General features: G+C 33.0%; 2 protein-coding genes across 6 annotated transcripts in view; both read right to left on the bottom strand.

The window, feature by feature from the left end:
- LOC123542389 (von Willebrand factor D and EGF domain-containing protein-like) overlaps nt 1-8,133 on the bottom strand; it is a 47,638-nt gene extending 39,505 nt beyond the window's left edge. For 2 of the 5 annotated variants that reach the window (XM_053531667.1, XM_053531668.1), the window contains exons 1-5: nt 7,948-8,133; nt 5,384-5,465; nt 2,821-2,972; nt 1,321-1,491; nt 343-363 (exon numbers count right to left, since the gene is read on the bottom strand). In XM_053531667.1, the coding sequence (XP_053387642.1) occupies nt 343-363; nt 1,321-1,491; nt 2,821-2,972; nt 5,384-5,465; nt 7,948-8,014 (493 nt within the window). In that variant the 5' untranslated portion in view covers nt 8,015-8,133. The remainder of the gene's footprint in view (nt 1-342; nt 364-1,320; nt 1,492-2,820; nt 2,973-5,383; nt 5,466-7,947) is intronic. The other 3 variants (XM_053531664.1, XM_053531665.1, XM_053531666.1) reach the window with 2 other exon arrangements.
- Nucleotides 1-19,747, bottom strand: part of LOC123542679 (uncharacterized) — a 92,617-nt gene that overhangs the window by 46,024 nt on the left and 26,846 nt on the right. The window lies entirely within an intron of this gene.

Below are 19,747 nucleotides of genomic sequence, written 5' to 3'. Positions count from 1 at the left end.
TATGTGTGTATGAAATACATGTAAAATATGTAGAAATGCTATTGACTGCCATTTACACTGAAAGAAAATAGATATAATACGGGGTAAAACAAGAAACGTTTCTGTATTTTATAACATAACCATGATAGATAAAACTGAATAATGCGGATGTATGATTTATAATAATTATAGTAAACGATATTACTATATGACGCAAATATGTTGGTTGCATGTTCGTGTACATCTTGGTGCATGCTTCAGAGGTTTGTTTATATAAGACAAACTTTACAGAAAGATAAGTGAAGTTCTGAAGTTTAAATTAACATACTACAAAGGTATGCACAAAATAATCAGACGTTTTACCGTAAATGATGTCTCCGGGATCTATAAAAGAAAATGTAAGAATCATTGATGTAGCAACTAAATACATTATATATAACAAATGCAATCAACAGTTTTCTGTAAAGACAAAGTCGACTATTATCTAACATTCACGCAACATCTTGGTGACAATAAAAGACAATTTTTGCTTGATAAAGACTGTTTAATTATTTGTGTAACGTACTGACACACTTAAATTTATCTTATAAGAGATGTTTCGCATTTGTACCTATAAACATATTCATTAAGCACTTCTATACCGTCATGAGGACGAAACAGTTTGTTATCTTCCGCATTTGATAAATCTCAAACTCTTCAATACTAAAACCAGGAAATGAATATTTAGAAATACATGTGTGAACAGTTAAGGCATCTGAATTGCCATCCTAAAGAAAGGCTAATAATCTCGCGTCTGTTTTAGTGAACATTCATTTACCGCTACCTATCCAGTGCGTTTATGTGATTACATGGCTTCATTATATCTGTTTGATCTCAAAATAATCCATGAGCCTTATTATAAGTGAATGTCTACAGACAAGATAAATATATACAATATTTTATAACTGCATAATTAATTAATTCATTTATCTTTGACCATAACACAAGTAATATCTTAAAATGTGTTGTTGTATACAATTGCCCGGTACTAGTTATATAGCGGGAGTTTAAAAAATAACATATAATGATAAGATAGCCTCCTTCATCTAAAATGTATATTTTAGCCAATGTCCCACTGAAACGCTTCCTCACATTCTATTCATACTGTTAAAAGTATATATTTAAGTGAAATCCAAGCACATTGATACCACTTTCGAAGATTTTTTAAAGCCACATATTAGTAATCTTGCAAATGTGTATGTAAAATAGAGAAAAGTGGAAACTTCACAGGTCGTTCAACACGACAAAAACGAAAATGTAAATCATATGTAGTAAGATTAGTTTTGTTGTTTGGCAACTTACCGAAGCAGTATGCTGAGTATTCAGCAGTAGGCTTCAGGTAATACTGAACTTCCTTTCCGCACTTTCTGATCATTACGTTGTACTGCAAATCACAGGCTAGCGTAAAGTCCAACCCGCATGCCGTCATCGTTACCGGATCTTCACTCAGTTCATCGAGTGAAGGATGTTTCTCTGCAAAACATTACCCAAGGAGCTGTTTTAAACAAGACAAGTATTCATACTTTATCTGGTATCTTTAACTAATGCGGATTTGTTTTTATGAATATTAGTTTTACTCAAGTGGATGTACACTGTATCTTTCCGTGATATAATTCTTTTCTGAAATAACATGAAGCTGCATACAAAAATATACCATTTAGTTATTATTGATATCATTTGAACTATATATAATAATACTTTAATGAAATTTACCAACAGTTTACTGAAGAAAATACTTTATCAATGAAGACGGTACATACCCTTTAGATGATATCATTTTATTGGCAATTAATATATATAACGTAACACAAACACGAGTCTGAACCTTTTTGATGTTTATTTACACAGTAGAATATTTCGTACATAACTTTCATAATTCATTTTGTAACTTCTTAAGTCTTATTTTAACAAGTGTCTTATCTAAAACCTAACAATTTTAATATCTACGAGACCCATTTCCTAGGTCTCAGTCCGGACAACCGGCCCACAACCGGACTGCCCTAGACCCTTTCCTATCCGAAATATCTAAAACATCCAATATATAGCAATTCTCTAACATGCACTGTCTGACAATTTGACGTATAAAACGTGTGGGTTTGATATAATAAACAATTACAAAAATGCATCATATATCAACTTGACAGAATGTACTTGTTACATGCCCGCTAATGTACTTCTGATCTTATTTGACAAGTTAAACAAATAAAATAATCTTTGATTATTTTACATATATCATTTTATCTTGCTAAGGAACAACATGCTACAACATGCTACTACAGTTTTACATGATGTTATTTCAGTAACGAATAATAACATTAGCTAAAATAGACATTGTAATATCTGATGATATTTGTTTGTTTTGTTTTTGGTTTTAACGCCGTTTTTCAACAGTATTTCAGTTATGTAACGGCGGACAGTTAACCTAACCAGTTTTCCTGGATTCTGTACCAGTACAAACCTTATGTCCGCAAGTAACTGCCAACTTCCCCACATGAATCAGAGGTGGAGAACTAATAATTTCAGACACATTGTCTTTTATCAAATCTTCACGGAGAGCATACGCCTCACCCAGGGCTTGAACTCACGACTCCGAGATCCGTAGATCTGCACTCTCCCTATTGAGCTAAGCGGGTGGGCTTTATATCTGATGAAGAAAGGAAGTATTAAAACAGGTTCCAATTGGACGTAAATACATTTCAATTAAAAAAGACAACACCATTTTGAAGAAGACGACGAGACAGTACAACACCAGATAAATGCAATGCTTAAAACTTTTTTACTTATTTGCCAAACTGATTCTACCTTTCAGGTATACAGAGTATAAAGAATTGCAACCGGTTGGGTCTGGAGTAGTTCTAGAGTCAGTCATTAGGTACTGTCGCCCGTTAAACACTGCGCTGTACCATCCCTGGTCTATGTCACGATCACTCAGAATTAAACCGTCACCACCCGACCTGTTACATAGAACATCATTACATATATCAACTTTGACTCTCACTTTTATTGGATACTTCAAGTTTACGTGCAGGCGTGATGTTTTATATATTCATGTTTCGTGCCTCGCTAAATCATGACGTCTGGTCTTGCTGTTGCTAACGTTACTGATGGTATATACATGTACTGATACCTAAGAATTTTAATTTTGGTCATAATGGATCCGTGAAAACCCATTTTTAAAGGTCTGAGCTGTGCCAAATATGAAAAATAATACCCAAAGTTGTCAATAAATACCAGATAAATGTCACCTGTTTTTCACATATTATAAAAAATTAATGTAACTGTTAAATGAAGTAGATAAGGGAATGTTCAGCTGCGTCAGAATAATTTGTATATTTGATATATTGCTAACGTTACACATAAGCACAGACAGTGCTTGACTCCCTTTTCATGCTACCACTGCTATAATTATATTTGAACTGCTGTAAATAATAGGGCCATTTAATTGCAGTAATAGCTGGATCCCAGCTTCACACGCTATATTATTTACTATAAAGGGAGTCAGATATTTGTTTGAGCAAGTGCTCGTTGTAAAATACTATGTATAAATTTGGACCAATCAGAAATAAGTTCTATAAATAGCACCAATCACAGCTCACGTCTGCTAAAGTATAAATAGACAGACGGAGGACAGAGAGATGATTCGGTATCTGGCGATCGAAGAAGACACAAGGATTCAAATAAAAATTTATCTCAGTACCTTGATAAGTTCGTTCGAAGTTCATAGACAAAAGAAAAGTTGCAGAATTTCAGAAAGGTTTCGAGCTATAAGGCCAGCGCATAGGAGTTTTACCTTTTAGGGTAGTTGAATGCTATAGACGATAGCAAATACAGGCTGAGCATTGGAAAGCTGAGGCAAAGACATAGGTTTTGGTGATCCACTGAGAAAGTAGGAGAGTTCCAGCTTACGAGGTCCAGCGTATTAAGGCGAAGTCAACCAAGGCATCGGGGTTATACCTATATGGTAGTTGAATGCCACATGAGATAGCATATACGCGCTGAGCATCCAGGAGTCAGGGAAATCTTATTGAGTTACATCTTTAATTAAGAGGACGTAGGCTGAGCATCTATGCGATAGGACTCGTACGTTGTTGTTCACGGGAACTTCAACAAAAAGACCAGATAAGTATAGTATCTCCAGCCTGTAGGAGTTTGAGCTCATTTTGAGTTGAAGGTTGATAGTTGAAAACACTGAATGAGTTTTGCCTGACGGATCCCTGAAATTATCTAGGTCATAAATGAAATCATTTACAAATCATTGGTACACGAATCATTTAGGCAAGGTAGCCAGAGGAAAAGAGGAAAGTTTTATATATGAGATATTTGGTCTCACTAGCTGTATGTTTTAACAAAAGACATTCTACATCGTTTGTCAGCTAGACTAAGACATAGTCACCTTACCGATTGGATCCATTTCATTGCTCAAGATACTAATTGCATTTCCCTGGGTCATATAACTCGTATCCTAACAAGCTGATAAGTCAAACATTTTTCCTTGGACAAAGAGTAAGGAAATGCTAGTCAGGTAACGTATTGTGACGTCATCCGATTTGTCTCTTTTTTTCAAAGCTACGGTTTCCAAAATCAGGTGAATATTTACTTGAATTGTAAGTGATGCGCGATTAACATCAAATTTTAGATGTGGATTATTAAATTATTTGGCAGGCATATTGCGTTTGTCATCGCCTAAACACTTCCAGTCATGTTTTGAAAACTAAAAATCTCGTTGATATGAATCGGTACATCACACTTTAGTGTCCTATTTCATCAATACTAAAGGAATATTACATAAATTGTTATTGTATCTGTTCGCAGGAAGGTTAAGAAAGTGGTGAGTAAAGTGGAACAATTGTATTTAGTTTTGATTGATATGACAGCGTCATAATGATATTAATTAGGCCACATTAGAAGTAGTGATGTTGCCTTAGAAATGTTACACAGATAATGTTTATGTTACTCCCTCGTATGTTTACTTTTTCTTCTTTGTTAAAACTGTCTTATCGTTATAAGTCACTGATGTGGATTCATTGTTTGATAGGATAAGTCTGTAATGCAGGTGTAATCCAAAAACTGCCAAGGGCAAAGCTCATATCAAAGGTTAAATTTGTGTGAACAATTGCATAAACATAATCTTTTTCACATACAATTTTATTGTTTAAAGCTACTTTTTTTGTCAAAGTTTACAATAAGTTGGCCTAAAGGTGGATTTCAAGTTACTAGATTTGTGTATGGTATGCTATAACATGTCAGCCTTAGCGTTGCAACTATTTCATGTTTTTCATAAAAGACAAAATGATAGAAATATGAAATTTATTTTCTTGACTTTTTCTTACATAAAATATAATAAAGATTAAGAATATCAGCATACCAGTATTCCGACCTGTCGTCCCATCCTCGGTGTGAAATATCGTTCAAGGTTGGTGGATTGGTATTTTCACATGCCGCTTCACCTGTTTACAAAATTAGAATAATGTATCACAAATGAAGGATAGTCAATGTAATTACAATTTTAAGAAACACATGTTTTAACAATGGCCCTGTAATGGATCCAGTGTATGTCGAATAAATCCGAAGCCCCGCAGGCCGTAAGCTTATACGATGGATCGAAGATGTTTTTTTTGAAAACGCATTTGTATTTACAATGTTAAAACATGATCAGTTTACTTAATTACATATTAATAAATAATCATTTTTGTCTTGCTTTAGTGAAATCACCGGAGATATTGTCAGCCAAGAGACATTAAAGAAGTTACTATACTGGGTGTTATAATTGCAGAGTTAGTCAAAATTAAAATTCTTCACATTGCATATAAGAAAAGTCAATTTCCTTAATCAGTTTTTATGAACCTTTCTTAGAACAGATATGTCTATAACATTACTAGTTAGTTTGTTAGCTGGTGAGATTAAAAAAATAAATAAATAGATAAATAAATAAAAAATAAATAAATAATAATAATAAAAAAACAACAACACCAGAGTTACGGTTTTTTAAATAGTAAAATTGCCATTTTTCAAATGTAAACACAAGGAAGGCCATACTTTTTGAGCAGCTATTACAAAACTTACAGCTAACGTATACTGCTAAGATTACTTCAATCATACTGAAGTAATAGCGCTTAAATTGGTCATAATTGTCGCATACTGATAGGACAATCTTAATAAAATTGCTTTAAATCGCAAGATCACACACTTGTTCAATCATTGGAAATATCGCTGAAATAACACTTATGACCTTTGGTTTTGAAAAAAAAAAATGATGAACTAGTATTTAAATTAGTTATAACAATAATTGTCCTATTTCAAATGCTAACCAGATCTTGGATAACGTTGATAATGGTAAAAAATGATTTTATGTAAACAGTGTGTTATTGTCAGTGAATTAGTTAAAATCGCTTTAGTGATCCAAATCTTGAGTAATTCTCATAAATACAGGTAGGGATGCCTCCTCTCTACCTAAAGGGTATTACAACATTTTATATAGTACATTATATATTTCCTACATATATACAGTGTAACTTCCGAAAACCGGACCTTCTGAAAACCGGAAACCTTTGAAAACCGCACGAAACTCAAGGTCCCGATTTTTTTCTGTTCTTATTTCTATATATTTTTAACTTCTGAAAACCGGAACTTCCGAATTCTGAAAACCGGACGATTTTTGAAGGACCGTTTATATTTCAAAACTAAAATTGACTTCCGAAAACCGAACAGCAAAATTTTTGCCGGGTTAAAAGTGTCACCTGTTAATCCAAAAACGCTGTCAACATGTTCTTTTGTTTATCTATCAGCGGCTCGTGTTTATTTTGACACGCTAGATAATCACAATGATCATAACATGCAAAAATAAGGAAACAATTAGCGATAACTTTCGTTTGTATTCAATTTATGAAAACGTGATAAATTAAATATCTTAGTCTGATAAACCTTTTTAATGTTTGAACGAAAGTAAGATAGGTGTTTAGTTCATTTAGTTACATCGATTAAACTATGCATTGTCAACATTAACGAAATGTTGACGAACTCCGAACTCCAAAGATGGTAAAATGTAAGTGGAAAATATTTGCATAAATGCTATTATTTAAGATATGTTGTTTCTTTTTATATTTGTTATTTATGTATTTATTATCCTTAATGTTTATAACTAATTAATTAATTAATTAATTACTTTTAATAAAATTGTAAAATTAAAAAGCATAATAATCTCCTACATCCTACGTGTAAGAAAACAACTCTTGTGCACCAAGTCCACTTTGCCTACAAACTTTCAATCTTCTGAATTCCGGAAACTTCCAAAAACCGAACTTTTAGACTGGTCCGGAGGTCATTCGGTTTTCGGAAGTTACACTGTATTACATGTATTTCCTACTTGAGCGAACGTGTCATAAAAGTTTGATACTTGTCGTCTTATTCATTTTATTATTTTACAAATGTAGTGATAGTGTTGATAAAATTCAAATGAGTTACCCCATAGCTGTAAGCATTATTAAAAAAAAAATGATGGCTAAAACAGTGACATTTGTATTTTGTTGTCTTACACTCTATAATCAGCTTTCAGTTAATTGTAAACAGAGTTAGAATCTTGTTCTGTTTGACGCAGATAATTGTAAGTTCAAGCTAATCCACCGAAAATAACAGAGATGGAATAAAAGAGCATCAAAACGTTAATATGAAGCTCTAAGTTAAAAGCGTACCTACTGAATGACGAGTTCGGAATTTGTACTTTGATGAAGATTAGGGTGAGGTACAAGAACAATTTCTTTAAATTTGAATCAAACAAGTGGCGAAAACAGAGACAGAGCGAAAGACAAGTTGTAGTGTCTGTGAAATGCAAAATTAATTTGAAAACGTGTTAGCATATAGTCGCTTTTTCACATAGAAAATCAATTAAAATATTCATTTACTGCAATGAAAGAAACAAAATAAAGTACTTACACAAACATGGATAAATAAGAATAACCAGCACACATAGAAATGCTAAACAGCGTCTCTTATTTTCCATTTTGAAATTCTAATAGACGTTTCGCACATAAACAAACTAGGAAAAATATAAATAACAGTTGCAAATGATGCGGAGTTAGTGTCAAGATGGTAATTGTTTAAGTTTGTTAAAGAGGCTTTTCCTAGAAATCGAGAAGACTGTCCGTTTCGAGTAGGAGTTTCATTATTTTAAACAGCAAATGGAAAATAGCAACAACTAATTACGTATTATTGAAAAATGATTTACATGCGTTTACATGTTAACGTCCCTCTTCCTTAATTGTAGTGTTAGTGATAAATACTTCATTGCTTTGAGGAGGAAAACGTGACATCAAACACGAGACCTTGAAAAACAGTAATACTTTTTATGTACATACTTCCCAACGGTTAAAGACAGCCAGTCTACAAAACACATAGTAGTGATAACACCTTTGGTATTGCAGTTTGAAATTATGGTAAAATAGGTTAGTTTATACTTATTTAATTTCGCTGACTTCAAGCTTATTTAACCATTCTCGAGTCCGCTTCCTAAGGCCTGGTCGTGACCACAGTAAAATAGACATGATGTTTAAAAAGCTAGAACGTTATACTATTCAGTCTTACTGTTTAAAATGACTGCAATTTTATTCAGTATTTTCTGGGTTTCAAATTTCTATAAGTATAATAGAATCTAGGCTTGTTACCATATTTTGGCCAGCCAGAACAGCCAGAATTTCCGAGATGCCCATTGGTTCTAGCTACCCTGGCTATCCAGAATAGCAAGAGAAAAAAAGTGAAACCTTGTCTGTGGGAATTTAGCCAGAGCAACCAGAACAGCCAGAACATGTTAAAATCCTCGAAACTCTGGCTACTCTGTCCCATTTTCTTTGAAGTACGTTTGATACATAAAACACAAAAAATCAACCCTGAGAGTACCAAAAGGGTCATTTTGTAACAGGTTTTACTGTATTTTCTCTGGTTATTCTGGCTAGTCAGGGTAGCTAGAACCAATGGGCATCTCGGAAATTCTGGCTGTTCTGGCTAGCCAGAGTAGCCAGAGCAAATGAAATCCTGTTTACTCTGGCTGACCAGAGTAGCCAGAACATGTTAAAATCCTAGAAACTCTGGCTACTCTGGCCAGCCAGAGTAACCAGAGTTCTGGCTACTCTTGCTAAGTTCATGCACATCATGTGTTCCTTAAATAGACCAGTGTTAACGCCTTTGAATTTTACATTTAGATATAAGGTCACAGGGTTCGTTTCCATGGTCGCATTTATTTAATTCAAGAAATAACTATTTTTCTATTGAAATATGAACTATTTTAAATCATAAGTTTAGTATAAAAGTACCAAATTATCAATGGAAACGGATATTGATATTACAAATAAAACTGTCCAACATTCTTATATATATATATATATATATATATATATATATATATATATATATGCTTAAAATTGTGTTCTTCTCTAAAACTGACTGAAAGACCCACAGCTTAAATATATGGCTCGTAGTATTTCCTAGTGGTCCTGTACCAAAATTGTTCAAAAATATAGTCCAATAGCCCGCGGAAACTTAATGCAACAACTGAGACCAAACGAAATATATACATATTTGGGAAGAATATTTTACATTCTGCATAAAACCCAATTGTTAAGAGTCGAAGCTGTCCGTATCTATATTTTGCTCACATGACTTTAGCTCGACTAAGAATAGGTAGAGCTATCGAATCGGCGTCTCAATTTGGTTATTTTTTATGTTGGTATGCTGGTATCTCAGTTACCACTTGTGGGAATGAAACTTAACACACGTAATTCCTGTGATAAACTGACTTTCATTACATAGGTTCCATAACGCTATTTTGCTTTTCTTTTTACAAAACTATGCCCCTTTTTCGACATAGCAAGTTTTGTAAGCTGCTATCTCAGTACCCACTGATGGAAATGGATTGAAACTTCATGCACTTGTTCACTGTCAAGGGCTGATATTCAATGTACAGGTCCATAACCCTGTTTTGTAATTTTATAAAATTATGCCCCTTTCCGACTTAGTTTCATTCAGTTGACAAGGCTGTTGAATAGTCGAGTGTTGATGTCCTACGACAGCTCTTGTTTCTTCTAAAAACTTAGGGGATACGGTAGACATATGCAAGTTTACAGTACCAATCTGATTGTCAGAAAATGCATAAATGTCGAACAATGTAAACAAAAAGGAGTTTATCAATAAAGAAGTCAATGCCAAATCTGATTTTAAAGGTCAAATATGCAAAAAGAGTAATCACAAATATACCGTATTTGAAATTTATTTCTATTGTTTTATGTGTTAGTATAAGACACTTGTCTTATTAATTTAATGTTTATTTGTCACACAATATTAAAAATAAAGAATTAGTCGTAAATGAGTCAATGTCAACCCTGATACATGTATTAAAGTTCAAAACTCATTTCGTGTGAAAATTAAAACAATAGCATATTTTTCTTTTTTGCTGTTTAAAATATCTTGTCATTATTACTCACCAAGGTTAATTGGTTTTAATATAAGTACGTTAGGAAGCTTTTGTCATACACAATAAACTTCCTAATATTAAATATCAAAAGTCACATTCATATAAAAAGTCGCAAAATCGTATTTTTGTAACAGTATAGTATTGTTAAAAAAATATTTTGTCATTATCACTAACTGATATTTATTCATTTAAATGCTAACAATGTCGGTGTTGATTTTTTGTTTTTGTTTAGTCTAATGTTACACCGACACAATTACAGGTCATATGGTGACTTTCTGTTTTTAATGGTGAATGAAGACCTTAGGTGCTCTTCAAAACATTATTTCATTATGGGCGGGCACCTGAGTAGAACCATCGACCATCCGTAAACCAGCTGGATGGCTTCTTGGCATGAAAGAATTCTACATCTCAAGTGAGGTTTCGTCAACCCGCTGTGGTGATGAGCAAGTGATTTAAAGTCAGCGACTAATTCGCTGTTCGGAATATATTCTATTCGTATTAGCCACACAATATAAGAAATGGACAGTTCATCTAAAAGGCTCATGGTTAAAGAACAACAGATTTCTCTGTCCCAATACATTTTGTCATTATTAGTACCGAGTCTTAATAATAACCCAACAAAACAAGGTTTGTGATGGAGGTGTCGGATGTGTGTGTGTGTGTTCTTGTTTTTTTTTTTGGTGTGTGGGGAGTGGGGGGGGGGGGTGGGGGGGGGGGGGGGGTGTGGAGAAGGGGATTTACTGGAATCGCTTTTTCACTTCCGACACTCTATCCCTCTATTCGTCCAGAAACATCAAAAATACAAAGACTTTGACACCACTGTGGGGAATCTATTATTATTTTGAACAATATAGATAACAACAAGAATAAGTGTTGATCACAAGACCCATAACTCTGTCTTGAATAATTTTAGAATCATCTGCACACTTGTACTTATATTTTCATCTGTTTTACATTTGGAATAATAACTTTAAATCAGTTGAAGGGAATTTTAATGTAACTTTATTCTTTTTTACATGGTAATGGTGAAAGTACTGGGCAAAAAAGTCTATCTCGAAATAGTTTAGAACTATCTCCCTTTTTATACTTGTTTTTTTTTTCATTTAAGACGTAATCTAAATTCCTTTAAAGAGAATTAAATGTAACTTGATTTTGATATATTTTAATAAGAGAAAGTGTTCAGCACAAGATCAATCGTAAATATCTTTAGAATTATCTCCCCTTTATGCACATATTTTTTTATATTTTTAACACTAAAAACAAAAAAGTTTAACAGAAATTTTCTAAGGGGACTAAGCTTCACTTTATACAATAAATGATGGCAATGAGAGATGACGTGCATCATAAGTGGCATAACTCTTTTACATCTTTTTACATTAAAGACAATTCCTTTGCCTCTATTGATGCAATTTAACTTCATGCAATGATAAATGACGATTACTGGCCCTTGAAGAGCGCAATTGAAATTTATTTAATAGTTTAGAATTATCTCCTTTTATATTTAAAGTGTTTCATTTCTTAAAAGTTTTTTTTTTGTAAGATCACAACTATGACTTCGCTGAAGTGTATTTGAAACAGGTTTTTTTAGGCAAACTCCGTTTCAAACAATCCTCTAGTGAATGGATTTTTTGAGACAGAGAAATATATTTGTTCTGAGTAAGTGCTTAAACTTACACAGCCATCTGACTTATGTCCCTCATGAGTACCGCTCTTTTCGCGCCTTTCAATATTTAGTGTCTGTATACCTTAAAGCCCCAACTTTTACTACCCTGGCAGTAAGTTTTGTAGGAGGAGCCTTTCAAATAACAACGCTACTCTAGGCTGTCTGTTAGCTAAAAATAGCTCACTTTAAATGAATCACAGGGAAATGTAAACAATGGTCAGTTGAAGAAGAAATTTGGACTAGTTTGCATGTTTTGATGGTAAAAAACTATTATTATCCATATTGTGCATCCATATCAGTATCAATCCTATGAAAAATTGAGTCAAGACTAGCATTCCTGATTTTTATTCTTGTTTATGTAAATTTAACAATGAAACTCAAAATCAAACATTCATTTAACTAAAATTCTGTCATTGCTGGCTGGTCCATTAATTGAGATAACCTAGCAATAAATGTAGAAATAATAAACTTTAAGTCTGGGATGCAGAACAATACACACAAATTAGCAAGTGCTGCTGTGATAAGGACTAATAAAAATGATAAGCTATTTGAAATTGTATTTATCACAGTATGTCTGTAATTAGCAGTTCCCTATTTCTTTAAAACATTTTTATGATATGACATATAAAAATATAACTGTAGAAATGACTATGATATTATATTTGGTTTAAAAATTCAAAATTACTTTCTGGAGAAGTTTTGCAATGCACTCTAGCTAGGTGTTAATTCCATTGATATGAAGCCTTCTGACGATCAGGTTTGTTGATAAAATTAACCACGTGGGAATTGTTTACATTCTCTGTTCCTCTAGGGTTCATGACCTCATTAGCTCCTCCCGGCAAATTCAAATTTTTGGCAGTTAGGTTTAAATAATTTTTTGAAACTATACTTCAACATTTTTTGTTTTAAAAAATAAAAACACCAATTGATAAAGAATATTTCATTGTGTATTTATGCAATTTTCCATAACTTTTTATTCAGTGGTTTATTTAAAATTTTGAAAAAGGGCTCTCTGATGTGAAACATGCATAATTTATATAAAAACCTGCCCCGGCACCATCTTGTGGCTTTTATATGGCAGTTGGGGGTTTAACGTTATATTTTGCTTTCTATCTTCCCACAGTGGAATGGATAAATTGCGCCGTCCGTCCGTCTTTCAGTCAAGATGTACTTATAGTGAATGTTTAATTGTTTTTATTTACACCTGGAATCATATCTAGGACACTGAAACGGTATCCAAAAAATCACGCGGGTTCGGAAATAAGGTAAAAATGCAAATTGGGAATAATTTAGGAAGACAAACTCTGACTTTGTAAAATCTATGGAAATAATATGCTGAGTGAATTTCCGTCGGATATCATTGATCAGTGATATAACAATATAATGGACATTTCCTGTGCAGTTAAATCAATTGATTGTTTCATATTTCCGTTTGGTATAGAAAAAAAAAGAAGATTTCAATGATGTTCGAACAACTAAAGATTCATTAAGTTAATAGTTCATAGTACTATTTGTGTTTTTTCACCTGTTTGTTGAAAATGTGTATTAGCGGACACCTGTTTGAATTAACCACTTGCCTTTAGCAGCCTGTTCGCTAATATCCAAATTAACCTTTTGTTCTAATTTCATCTTATGTTAAAGCCACCTGCCTTACCTGGCTGGATTGTTGCATTGACTGTATACCTAATTATATATAGGTTTGACTATAATACTAATATCGCACCCAGTACCTTTCGCTTTTTGTTAGGTTTAGAGTCGCGGCAGACTTCGGGTCATATGTCGACATTTGCAGCTTTTTATGGTGAAGGAAGACTATACGGATGAGCATCTTGGTTGGACCAGCGAGCCTTTCTAAGCCATCTAGATGGTTTCCACTTATGTAGAATTGTACACCCCAATAGAGTGTTTTGAACCAATACCGATAAAGAGCAAGTAATTCGAAATAGACGACCTTAACCACTCGGCCATGTAGGTACCTAAATCTTTCGTCTAGGGAATCTCATAGATAATGAAAGGTTTCACACAAAAAAAACCCCACAATGATTAGCCCTGGTTAGACATTTATTTTACACTAGATCCATATTTTACGCAATAGTCTGACACATAGTCTTTGCATTTTATTTATTCTGTTTTTTTTTATCTTGCTGCTAGCTATTATTTGACTTCAGCCACTGAAAACTATATCCGCTGGACAATCTGTCCTTTGGATTACTTTGTTCTTCATATGTGCATCAAACATTTATAACAGAAATACATCAGAAGCCAGCGTGTAACAACACAATTTGTTTTAACATATAAAGTGATATATCTTTAAGATTCAATAATGCATTTAAAATGTTTCGAAATTTTACCAGCAGACGGCGAAACGAATAGCAAATCGGTCTGTATATACATTGTTTTGTCTGCAGGCCAATATAGGGCCATTGTCATTTGTTTCAAGTGCTATTGAAAACACGTAGATATTGCTTTGGTTCATACTGTCATACCGGTCGGACATCGAGCTTTTTCTTTGACCTATCTGCCGATATTCCAACCATAAGACGACACGTTATCAATGTAAAGAATTTTAGTACAAAGTATTTTTCTCTGAAGTGTATTTTTAAGTCAGGCCTTTCTTAGGTATATTGTCCAAATCAAATATTTAAGTGCGCGTGCAATATCACTACCTAAAGCGTGGTTTTCACCAACTACTAAAAAGAATAATTAGTTTGAGTGCATTGCTATTATGTTCTTAGTTCAGTAGATTATAAACTTAATAAATGATGACCAGATGAGTGCACACGATGACATTTGTTGCAAGCGATCCGTTAAGAGATCTGTGGCGGTGGCTACGTGAACAAACCATGCCCAACATTTAATGCAATCAAGTAGCGCAAAAACAAAAATTTGATGAGTTTGTACATACAATAAATCCACAAAATTTTATACAAATATAAAAGCAATATTAGTAAAAATCAGCAACTAAAAATCAAATGCGAAGGAAAAAGGACAAAACAGTCTACAAATTGATTTACCAAATGAAGTAAAGAAAAGCATCATATTTACCAAGTCGAGAAGAAAACAGAAAAGCACACTAATTGAAAATTAGTTCTCTATATAAAACAGACAAACAAACAAAAATAAAAAAGAAAAAACAAAACAAAAAAACTTATCACTAATTAACACACATGTTCACATAAGTCTACTTAAATGTATAACATAAAATATTGTCTATCCAATTTTCAAATGCATGTTTTACTCGTATCATTCAACACAAAACAAAGTAAGGGTTTTGCTGAACAGTTTTGCATTTGATCATTATTTAATTCAATTTCAGGGATACAACCGATATCACTCTCTCAGGTTGCTCATTTTCCGTTTCAGATACAGTCTGATTAGGCACTTTGACTTCATCAGTGCCCTTGTACTGGAGAACTTCACCTTCTGTGGTTGTATAGCTCTTTTCAACTGTATGTATTCCGGTATCCTTGTCGGCATGATGTGTGGGAAGTGAGTCCGTCCACACGTTTATTTTGCATGCTGGTTTAGCTGGCATATTGTTTGATGTATGCCTACCCGAAAACGTAGGATGGAAATTTGATTGTACATCCCCGACTGTCCTACAATGTGTAAAACAAAAGAAATAAAAAACTCCTTCCTTAGAAGTCTTACTGACTGTTTTAGTCATTTATTTTTTAAATATATATTCGACATAATTTCGAATGCCTCTATAATGTAAACGAACTCGTTTACTTTAATTATCTGAAATGTAAAAAAACTCAGACAGTAAATAAATTTTGAAAAGATTGCGAATTTTAACAAGATAAGAGGTTCATAAGGTTTTCATTTCATTTTTTCAAATATCATTTGAGTTATTCTATCATCTCTCAAATATCTAAAGATTAAAATGGTTCTCTTTTAATTTTTCACAAAAGTTTCGTAAGCGTGCAGTTTTGTTTCTTTTTTTTTCTACAGCAGTGGTCTGAAAGGCACTTCTCTATCTAGACGACTTTAATCGGCTAATCATATCCTTATTCATGTCATACGCAGACCGTATTCGGCTCTCTCTATAAACTGATATATGTTGGTATTTGAACAGGTTTTTAGTAAATTTATTAAACTTACTTATTAGGTTTAGATACATCAATATTCTTGCTAAATATACTGTGCGAAACGTATCTTTTAAACTGTAAACAACGGCATTAAGGATAAACGCTTCATCTGACATTTAACTCAACGTTGCACAATCAGCAGAGTGAACAAATAGAAACCCTCGTACAATCAGACAGAGTGTTGCATAAATCTTTCATTTTGATAAATTATCTATAAAGCGTTATAAAGTAATCTGATTTGCAAACTTTAGTCACGTAGGAATGATTAGCCCAGGTAACGAATTGCCTGTTAATTGTTTGGCATTCTGAAGTCAAGATTGCGTTCGCTTTCATATGTATTTCCTTAATTATTTCTTCCTGATGTTTTGATTTTATTCCTAAACATACTTACTTTGATGTGAATGTTCACATTGTTTTGAAATATTCTATGAATATAACTAGCAAGAAAATACGTCTAGCCTAAAATGTACTAAACGAACATTGCAATTTTAAAGTTCATTGCAATTTTAAGTGAACTTTATTTCATTCTTATAAAATCATTACCGGTGTTTCTTTGACCCCTTGCAGCAAAGGAGATAAACCAGTACACCAGTTACCACAGCAACAAACAGAGAACTGCAGATAATTCCAATCAAGACTCCCATTGTAAGCCATGAACTTGATTCTTCACAATTACCTGAAAGATGAATCATTATAATAAATACTCACAAATACATACAAGTTAAATTATTGTAAATGTTCACACAACTATATGCAAGTTGAATCATAGCAATTATTCAAATGACATACTGTTTCTAATTTTATGTTCTCGTTTGCTTTATTATTTTGATTAACTGTTATTAACTGTTTTTGTATTTAAAAATTTCTTTGATTTTGGCAGTAATATATACAACTCGGCAAAGAATTATTCAACAGAACTGGAACTTTCCTTTCGACCAACTGTAGGGGTCTGTTTCAGGATCACAGAGAAAACATTCATCTGTATTCAGTACTTTAGAGTTGTGTTCGACACACGTAGCATCGATAAAACAGTATCCGGCCTGAAATAGAAAAATAAAGATTATAATTACATAAATATGATTATTTTCAAAAAACAGAAACACACATCATGTGATCTTTTGAAGTAAGTAATCTAAAATGATTTTTCTAAATTGTAATGATGATATCAAGATATTTTATATGATCATAGTAAATGCCTACGCCTTTTATAATATAAGAAATTAAATCGGTCGAATCGCTGAGGTGACTTTGTCTTGGACTAAATTATCTAAATTTAAATGATGATGCCAAGATATTTTATATGATCATAGTAAATGCGTATACGAAATTAAATCGTTCGAATCGCTAAGGTGACTTTGTCTTAGACTAGCTGACAAACGGAGCTATATGCCCTCTGTTAAGCCACAGAGGTGGTTGGACCTATATAGGTCATATACAAAATTTTCCTTTGACTGCCTCGTCTTAAGGATTCGTAAATACATGATCTTTAAATGATTTGAATCGCAAACTCAGAATCTTCAGGGATCAGTCAAATTACACAACAGTAAACAACTGATGATGTTCAGCTTAATCTTCTATAGGAAGAACTACCATACCTCTGTTTGAAGTTGGAGTCATACGATGTCTCTGAATGAAAAACGTACTATAGTTCTGTTGACTAGATGTTCATCCTATGTCTTCTTAATCAAAACAGTAACTCCTAAATGATTATCTCTGATATGCTATAATGTTCAATTCCCAGCCAGGCCTGAATCATTGTCGGTTTGCTACATATAATCGACTGGTTCCCTTTAAACATTGCATAAGGTGGAATGTGAGAAAGTGGGATCCAGCTATGACAACAATCAACGTGAATCAACCATAAAGTACCCAAAACCAAAAACAAATCATATAACCAACGTAAAGAGGGACAGTCGCTATTTGCTTCTATACATCCAAATAATAAATTATTCTGTTCTTAATGTTATTGAATAAACTACGCTTATTATTTCACACAGGGCTTATTGTACCTTTAATTCAAATGTGACGTTTCCGGCTATCTCAACTTGTTGTAGACATGTTGTGTCATAGACAAACGCAGTATTAGTTTCCCCATAATTAACGCCGTCATTGCTGACAGTAAATTCGTACATAACAACAATCAACTCGTGGACGTCATCTTCATCGGCAGCGGAACGTTTCTTCAATACTGCAGGAGCACAGCATTCTCCGGTAAAGATATCTTTATAGTCGCCGAAATGTCTAGAGCTGACTTCCTTGATACGCGTGCCACTGAAATACACCTGACGGAAAATAAAAATAAAAGAAACTTCTAATGATCACAAATAAATATATTACTTCCATATTCGTACTTGTAAACAAAATTATGGAGCAATACGAATGAAATCATCGTTGTTTTACTATCTAGCTCCGATTTTTTTAATGAACATGAATGATAAACATTCAAAAACTGTTCAACAGCAGTTATCCTATTCTACTTATATGGGCATTTGTACTGAAGTGCGTTATCTACCAGCGCAGTGCGTATACTTAATATCTGCACCGTTGGCTATATATAATTCCGAAATTTTAGTTTTATACATACATCATCCGCATTGTTCATTATATACGTAATATACATTTACTATATTTTCCATAATTAAACTAATTTCTGTTGGACACAACTTCTCTATTTCTCAAAAAATAATGGTAGATTCAATGACTTTCCCACGTAGGTCCTAAAATAGAATTGTTAACAGTTCACTTTGTTTTTCAATAGTTCATCATTACTCATCATAAACAATCATAAACATCATCATCATCATTTCATCCTTCATCATAATCGTTCATCATCATCTATCGAATCCTCAATGATCATTCTTAATCATTTTAATTACCATTGGCCATCACAATAAGCATTCATCATGCAATTGTCAGAGATCGTCCTTATTATCATCACTTATCAATTTCATTCAATCATCATTGATTTATCAAATGATTATTTGTTATCACTTTTATGATTTGGCATCATCCTTATCATCCTTCATGAGCATAATATCAAAACTCATTATAATTACTCATCATCAAATCATCGTCACTCTTATTCATTGTATACACTAATTAGCATTCTTTAATCATTTACCCGATCATCAGCGTTCTTACCCCATTATTAACAGTCATCATTCATTCGTTCAGTCATTATCATCATTATTTATCAAATCAGATTTCATTATCATCATCACTATTATTCATCCTTTTCATCATGTCATCATCATAACTCATCATCATTATCATTATTCATCGTTTTCATTCACCATTATCATCATCTTCTTCTTCCTCTTCTTCTTCATTTATATTATAAAACAATTGTTTACCAGTGGGCCATAGAATATGATATGATGCTCACAGTCTCAGCCTCAGGCAGTAAAACATTCTTCCTGTGAATATCAGACCATACTCCTCTTATAAGTAATCGTATATTTCCATACACATATGATCCCATATTGATAATTATTATGATCCCGCATATAATCGTTA

This window comes from Mercenaria mercenaria, chromosome 19 (assembly GCF_021730395.1).
Source record: "Mercenaria mercenaria strain notata chromosome 19, MADL_Memer_1, whole genome shotgun sequence".
Lineage (NCBI taxonomy): Eukaryota > Metazoa > Mollusca > Bivalvia > Venerida > Veneridae > Mercenaria > Mercenaria mercenaria.
The sequence above is the reverse complement of the archived record's forward strand: the minus strand, read 5'-3'. Positions and strand labels throughout refer to the sequence as shown.